The sequence below is a fragment of the Eumetopias jubatus genome, unplaced genomic scaffold (genome assembly GCF_037043125.1).
Source record: "Eumetopias jubatus isolate StellerSeaLion01/CBP00866 unplaced genomic scaffold, mEumJub1_p1.0 scaffold_8, whole genome shotgun sequence".
In the NCBI taxonomy this organism is placed as follows: domain Eukaryota; kingdom Metazoa; phylum Chordata; class Mammalia; order Carnivora; family Otariidae; genus Eumetopias; species Eumetopias jubatus.
This window is the reverse complement of record NW_028274814.1, coordinates 58,577,567-58,585,639: the sequence shown is the minus strand read 5'-3', so window position 1 is coordinate 58,585,639 and position 8,073 is coordinate 58,577,567. Positions and strand designations below refer to the sequence as shown.

General features: G+C 45.9%; 1 protein-coding gene across 1 annotated transcript in view; it reads left to right on the top strand.

Annotated features, from left to right (window-relative positions):
* The first annotated feature begins 3,621 nt into the window (after nucleotides 1–3,621).
* Nucleotides 3,622–8,073, top strand: part of ST8SIA1 (ST8 alpha-N-acetyl-neuraminide alpha-2,8-sialyltransferase 1) — a 143,785-nt gene continuing 139,333 nt past the window's right edge. Inside the window, exon 1 of the mRNA XM_028113253.2 lies at nucleotides 3,622–4,312. Within this exon, the coding sequence (XP_027969054.1) occupies nucleotides 4,077–4,312 (236 nt within the window). The 5' untranslated portion in view covers nucleotides 3,622–4,076. The remainder of the gene's footprint in view (nucleotides 4,313–8,073) is intronic.

Below are 8,073 nucleotides of genomic sequence, written 5' to 3'. Positions count from 1 at the left end.
CCTTTCAAGATTACTATAGTGCAAATTAGCTTGATTCTTTTGACTTCTGTCTATACTCCCCCACTGTGCCAACACACACACACACACACACACACACACACACACACACACACACACACACACACCATCACTTGAAGGCTCAGAACTTTCTACATTCTGATAAACCAGTTATCACTTGTTCAGTTGCTTACCTGAGTGTAAATTTTTTGACATCATTTGTCTGCTTTTGTCCTTTTGAGTTTATGCCTCTTTTATTCCTTTATTGTCCTGTTAGTGGAATCACAAGAAAGAGTAGAAATAAGCAAATGCATTTATTCAGATAAACTATATTTATAGCTCTTTTGGTGGCTCATCCAGTTCAGTGTCTAACTTTGGCTCAGGTCATGATGCCTGGGTACTGGGATCAATTCCTGCTTGGGGCTCTGCACTTTGCTGGGAGTCTGCTTATCTCTCTCCCTCTGCCCCTCCCCTGCTCATGCTCCCTCCCTCTCTCTCTCAAATAAATAAATAAAGTCTTTTAAAAAACCCTATATTTATAGCTCTTTTCATTCTACAACCCTATTTGCTTTGGTGTTGTAACTGGCTATGAAAAAGCCATATTTTTATGCTTTTGTCTCTCCATTCCAAGCCATTTTGACAGGATAATGAGAGGAGACTGAAGAAAGGATGCCATTTGATTTTTTTTTACCTCAAATCATTGACAATTTTATTTAATATATTTTTTAAAGATTTTATTTATTTATTTGACAGAGAGAGAGAGAGCATAAGCAGGGGGAGTGGCAGGTAGAGGGAGAGGGAGAAGCAGGCTCTCTGCTGAGCAGGGAGCCCGATGTGGGGCTCGATCCCAGGACCCGGATCATGACCTGAGCCTAAGGCAGACGCTCAACCGACTGAGCCACTCAGGCGCCCCTTATTTAATCTTTTAGTGAGAGATTTCTATGTGACTATTAGTATTTGTCTTCATACCTATTAGCATCCAAGCTGGCTTGTAAATTGTGTCCCATTTACTCTGATCATCTTTCCACATCTTGGTCTCTCTTGACTTCTCAATGAGAGTTTCTCTTTTTCCTCTTTTCTCCATGGCTTCAATTCCATGGTGGTTTTGTCCCTTATACTGACAAGGGTGACTACAATGCTGATGTCACAAAAGTGCCCCCCATCAAGTTTACATATGGCATAAAATAGCTTTGCACATCGTGTTTACTGGTTCAGTAAACAAACATTTATAGAATTTTAAAAGTTGTTTAGTTCCTGAGCAAATGCTACTGTGTACTCAAATGCAGACATAGAAAATAATACCTAAGCTACCTACTAAAAGTTATTTGGATCAAAAGTCTGGGCTTGCCATTTGATATACAAGACCAAATACTGTTACTGCCCAGTTGCTATGACAAAGCTACATATGAAAAATGCTAGCAAAACAACACAACACATCTGAGTGTCTTATTTGTTGAAGTCAGCAAATACTATAGACATTCAGAGCAGGAGGTCAAAGGGAATAGGAGCAGAAACCACAAATGTTTACTGAATTCCTATCCCATGACGCCTGTATTTTAGATGGTTTGGGAACACATTGAGGGAGAAATTTTTAGCCACTTGGGTTGGCCTTTAATGATGTGTTGAATTTGTATGGAGGGAGAAGAAAAATACAACCCATGCAAGAAGAAGGTGGACCCCAAAATACAGTGCCAAAAATGATGCCTGTGTGACTTGGAAAGGTGAGGGCAAGGCCTGTCTAGATTTGGTGTTCATGCTTAGGAAGAGCAGGGAATGCGATTGGATTGTAGTCTGAGGCAAGAGCCAACAAAGGTAAGAGAACCTTCGTTTTCAGAAGAAGGAAAAGTAGCACATTGCATTTCAGAAGTCTCTCAATATAAGACACGACTTTGATGCATTTTTATGATGTTAAATGTGGATACATTTACATAACCCCTTCAGAACTGCAGCATCTTATTTTTGGTTGTTGGTTTATTTGCTATTTGCTCTGCAAGTATCTCTTTTACTTGGGGAAGAAGAGAGAAAATGGGGTGGTTTGTGTTCTATTTATATTGTAGGAAAAAGGATGGCCGGTGATTTATCCATAGCTCTGGCAACTATGGGAAAGATCCCTGGCCTTTCCAGAACAGAAGAAGGTGGGTTGGTTACTTTGCAGGACTTCACGTGATCTTCATTTCAAACAATGTTTATTAGGCTCCACTATGTTAAGATATAACTTTGGAATTTCACAGTTCCTGTCTCTACTGATTTACCTAAATAGGAGAGATTTCTGGGGCATACCTGGTCATGGAAGGCAGTGGGTCATTCTCCTAAGAGACCTTAGTAGTGTTGCAGTATTAAGACTATGGTGGTCGTTCCGTCATTTTTGGTAAATAACTTTCCAGCAACTTCTCAAGTTTCACCTCTCAGTGGAGAAAGATGCTGGAGAAAGATACCAGGCCTCTTAGCAGTCAGCAGAGATTGCGCTGGGGCGCTGCAGCCTGGTCCGCTGAGCAAATGGAGCTATGGCCCTGGATTTTGGTTTCGTGATGACTAAGCTGACCCGGTTAGTAGGCTGCTGGGTTTCTTTGTCCCTGCACTTTCTGCTTGATGAGATGCCTAAGCAAATGGAATAGACAACCGCTAGGAGGTACCCGAGCTATGCGTCTACCGCCGGGGCGAGCAGAAATGGCTAACTGTGGGTCCCTCGGCTCCGCGGGTACAGGCTGGTGGCGCTTTTCCAGGGTCGGGGCTGCGATTAGCTTGTGGGTGGAGCGAAGGAGAGGTCTAAGAACAAACAGCCCTTTAATCTAAAAGGCGGAGGAGGTGAACGCCTCTCCAAGGCATTATCGTCCCCGAGGTCTGCGAGCTTGGGCACCAGCTGGCTGCACATCTGGATGCAGCAGCGCCTTTTGCTGCAGGGCGGAGTCGAGGCTGAGGATCCCGGTGTGCACGCACCTCGTCGTGCGCGCGCGTGCGGGTCCGTGAGCATTGGAGTGTGTGTATCTGACTGTGTGTGTGCGCGCACGCGCGCATGAGTGTCGGCTGGAGCCGCGGCTCCGGGATCGGGTAATGGGGGTGGGGGCCCAGGAAGGAATAAATCTCCGCCGGCCTCCTTGCGCCTCACTGCGGGTTAATAACCAACCAGTTATAGAGAGACGAGGGTGTCGGCGGCAGGGTGACAGCCCCGGCGTGCCGGCTGCGTGTGGAAGGGTCAGGTTATCAGCCAGTCTCTGCCACACTCAAATATATACATACATTGGGGGTGGGAGGTTATTTATTGTTTGCCTCTATCTCCAGAGAACAAGGGCGGGAGGGAGAGGCGCGCGCTCCAGGCGAGCGTCGCGGATCTGAACGGGTCGAAGGAGGCAAATTTGCGGGTGGGGGAGGGCGGGGGAGACCTTGATTTCCACCAATCCCCGGGCATTTGTCTGCGAAGTCCGGGGCGCAGCGGAAGGCTGCGGCGCGCCGCTGAATTAACTGATGAGAGCGAGTTCTTTTCTTCTTCGGGAGGGGTGGGGAGCGAGGGCCCTGGCGGGCAAGGCGGAGAAGCCCGGGGCAGGATAGCGGTCCCGGGCTGTCTTGGAAATTTCCAAGGACTTGGTGCGTCGCGGAGAGCGCATCTGGGGGGTGCTTGGCGGTGCAGCAGCGCAGGAGGCGGGGAGAGGCGGCGAAGGGCGCAGGAGCATCTCTCAGAAGGGGACGCCGCGGACCAGTTGTCAGGGAGGGAGCCGAGCCTCTCCCCGGACCCGCGCCGAGGGCGACAGTGATGCTGCAGAACCCGCGGGAGCGACTCACCGCGGCCGCTCTCTGCGCTTTCAGAGACCTCAGCGCCCGCCTTCTGCAGGGGAAGCGACCATGACCAGAGCTCGTGACTCGCCCCCCGACCACTTCCCCTAGAAAGAAACCCTTGAAAAAGTTGCATTTAAAAAAATCCTTGCGCTGACCTTTGGGGCCGTGGGGGCCGAAGAAACGTGCGTGCGAGTGCAAACAAGAAAGCGAAAGGTGTGTGTGCATGGGGGGCCGGCCGTGGGGGGACCCTCCGCTGCCACTTTGCCTGACGCTGTGCTGAGGCCGCCCCCCGGGACCCCGGGGCTGCGATGAGCCCCTGCAGACGGGCCCGGCGACACACGTCCAGAGGGGCCATGGCAGTACTAGCGTGGAAGTTCCCGCGGGCCCGGCTACCGGTGGGAGCCAGTGCCCTTTGCGTCGTGGTTCTCTGTTGGCTCTACATCTTCCCGGTCTACCGGCTGCCCAACGAGAAGGAGATCGTACAAGGGGTGCTGCAACAGGGCACGGCGTGGAGAAGGAACCAGACGGCGGCGAGAGTCTTCAGGTACTCCTCCCCTCGCGGCTCCTCCCAGCTCGTGTCCTTTACTCCCCGTGCGCCGAGGACAGGGTCACTGGCTAGGACCGCCTTGCAGAGGCATCTCGTTCATCCAGTGCTTCTTGTCCTACTCCCTTTCTTTGCCATGTCTAAACCTGAAGACTTTAGTCAGGGGTCCTTCCCCACCCCTTACACCAAGACATGTGCAGACACCTGCTTTGCCCACATAAAGCCTGTAAGCATTTCTTCCCCAGCCTAAGTTATAGTCAGTGATTCGTCGGTAACTGGTGGGAAGGAGAATCCAGGCGAACTTTGTCCTTTGCACTTAATGAGAATTTATCTCTTGGGCTCTGCAGATGTTTGAAGCTATGGAGAACTAGAAGGTAAGAGGCATCTTCCTGAGGTTAGGTGAGTGGTTGGTAACATAAATCACTAATGAGGGAGTGATGGGCAAATCTTGGGCAGGAAGAAAATGGACACCTCTCCACCATCCTTCTGCTTTGTGCAGTGTGCCCATGACAAAACACAAAGCACTTACTGATCCCCTACTAAGAGCCGGGTACTGTGTGATTTTTATTGAAGACTCAACAACTTTTCCAGTAACAGATATTATTATTCCCATCTTACCAATCACAAACTGAGTCTTCAGAAGGAGTAGTTACTTCCCCGAGGTCATGACATGTCCCTTTGAAGTGTGGGAGCTGAAATTTTCACCACATAAAACTCTACAGCTCCCAGCTTTTTTTGGGGGGGGGCTTAGACTGCGGAGGCCTTCTGGAGGATGGGAGATGGGCTTTAGGTAGAGACTTGAAATCAGAAAACAAACAAAAAGCTCAAGCCAGGTTGGAAATTAAAATGCTGGGGATCACTCAAAGGTTGTAATTTTCCTTCCTTTCTGTGAATTTCAGTTTAAGTGTCTAAAAATAAGTTCTTGGCAGCAGGGGTTGTGTAGTTAGATTGGGAGGGAAGGCAATGCTCCTTCCTCACTTCCCTGGGCATGTTGAGGGGGACACACAGGGGCCTCCACGAGGGCCAGGTGCCCCTTTCCCCTTTAGTCCCTAGGGCCAAAGATGCTGCAGTTGGCTCTTCTTGAGACTGTAGTGGTCTAGGTGGGGAGTGCTTTCCTTTGCTCTGCCTAGGATCTTTGCAAGCAGTATAGACGGGCAGCTGAGAGCCAACTTAAACATTTTCACTACTGTTGGTTACAAATGTTCAGAAACATCTATAAATTACAAAAAACTTTTTAAACAGTTGGTTTCCTTCTCCTCCTTGGTCGGGCCTGCTCCTGGAAAGAAGGTCAAAGAGATAATAGCCAGTTCTTTCAGGGGAAGGCAGATGAATTCTTTGAACTGGGAGGGAAGACTTTCCTTCTCTCTTTTTCTTTAGAATTCAGCTATCATTAAGTTTAAAAATAACCCTACACCCCTTAAAAGTATGTAAGGGCTAATTTTCTCTCGCCTTCACAGTATTGATTGTTGGACTCAAGCACCCGAAAGGCATAGCATCCAGCAATTCTTTTCTCTAAAGACAGAAAGCACTTTTATCCCAAGTAATATAAGGAAATGAGTTAAGAATTTCCCATTGATTTGCAGTGAAAGAGTCCATTTTTGGTATAGGAGGAAGAATAAGGATGCTCTTTTAGAGCATAAATTTCTTTTGCAGGACATAATCAAGTGGAAAATGCTTCATATTCTGAGAAACACAGGCTGATCATTTCTGAGACACATTTGTCCCTTGCTCTTTGTAGCCTGGAGTAATCTTCAGTGTGGCTGTCATTTGGTCTAGTCTCTATGTGCAGAGAATTACTAATTAAAATCCACACAGTATAAAAAACTGCCTAAACACATATCCCTCAAAGTTAGTGTCTGTAAAAGTGTGTAAGATGCACCATTGCTTGTTGAAAAGAGTTTGGGCTTTGGAGTAGAATTCTAGACTAGTAGAATTTCTAGGCTGTGTGTGCCATGACTAGATAGATAAGAAACAGAGTTATCTTTGGCAATCCACTCTATCTCTTTGAGTCTTAGTTTCCATGTATTTTATTTAAATTCAATTAATTAACATATAATATATTATTTGTTTCAGGGGTACAGGTCTGTGCTTCATCAGTCTTATATTACCCAGTCTTATAATACCCAGTGCTCATTACAACACATACCCTCCCCAGTGTCCATCACCCAGTTGCCCCATCCCTCCACCCTTTTCCCCTCCAGCAACACTCAGTTTGTTTCCTAAGATTAAGGGTCTCTTACAGTTTGTCTCCCTCTCTGGTTTTGTCTTGTTTCATTTTTTCCTCTTTTCATAGGGATAATAACATTTACCTTGCAGCGTTGGTATAGGTTTAAATAAAAAAAATGATGCCAAGTGTTTGGCACATTTACCCAGTCAATGGTGTTATTATAATTGTCATGAATTATAATTTTCTGTATATGTTACAACTTAAATAAGGACTTCTGGCCAGCCCATAAGAATTTGGAACATTTTGCCTGCCAAATTTGCAGAGCAACATTACAGGGCAATATACTACCCCCACCCCCCAGCTTCTTTACATTGAACCTAATAAATAGGGACGAGGAGTTTTAAAAGATAAAAGTATCATGCTTTGTTAAGTCAAAAAATTTTTTGTACTCTGCATCTATAATAAAATCTGTTGTTTTAAATGTGGATTTTTAGTTTGTGGGTAGTAGTGTATGTTTTTAAAATATTAGGTCAGCCAGAGGCCTTTATTATGTTAAGAATGCATAACTTTTGCAAACAGGTGGCTGTGTTTTCCAGTCTAAAATACCTTCTGCACAGGGCCACCTGGGGGGCTCAGTCGTTAAGCGTCTGCCTTCAGCTCAGGTCATGATCCCAGGGTCCTGGGATCGAGCCCCGCATCGGGCTCCCTGCTCCGCAGGAAGCCTGCTTCTCCCTCTCCCACTCCCCCCTGCTTGTGTTCCCTCTCTTGCTGTGTCTCTCTCTGTCAAATAAATAAATAAAATCTTAAAAAAAAAAATCTGCACAAATAGAAATATATGTACACAAATATACAATATGCACTTATGTGTGGAGATAAATGCACATTCATAAACTGTGATGTCATGTATATCTATAAATTTATACACATATTCACATATACATATATATCAATAATTACAATCAGATAATTGACCAATATTTAATGAATGACTGTTATACACCAGATATGAGTTAGGCCCTGGGAGTTGGCAGGGAACAGGATGGACAGATTGCTTTCTCTGAGACAACTTACCTTCTACTGGGGGGTCTGACAAAAACAAATGAGTAAAGCAATAGGATGATTTAAAGTACAGTTAAATGCTATGAGGACAAAGGAAAGTGTTTTGTTATGTGTATAAGCATTAGAATTTCAGATTACATTTTGCCCTCTGTGCTTTCATTTACTTTTGTGATTTTCTTCTCTTGGCTCAGACCTTAAGTACGACTTCTCAGAGGGGAACCTTGACAAATCTCATAGGAGAAGGCCGCAAGAAAGTCACAGGACTGCAAAGGTTTTGAACTAGAGAGGAGGTTTTCATAACATCCACATGGCAACAGAAAGATAAAGGAATCAATTGACCATATCATAGAAATATTGGAGAGTTTCTGTGCAACTCTTGTTGCTTCTGAACGAGTAGTCAAGCAGTGTGGGGAAATGCTGAACCAAAGTGGCATTTGTCTCTTCCATCAGGGCCTTACCCACTTCATTTGCTTCTCTGAAAGAAACTTTAGCTCACAATTTATGCTCAAGACTTTATCCTTGGTGTCAGACATAG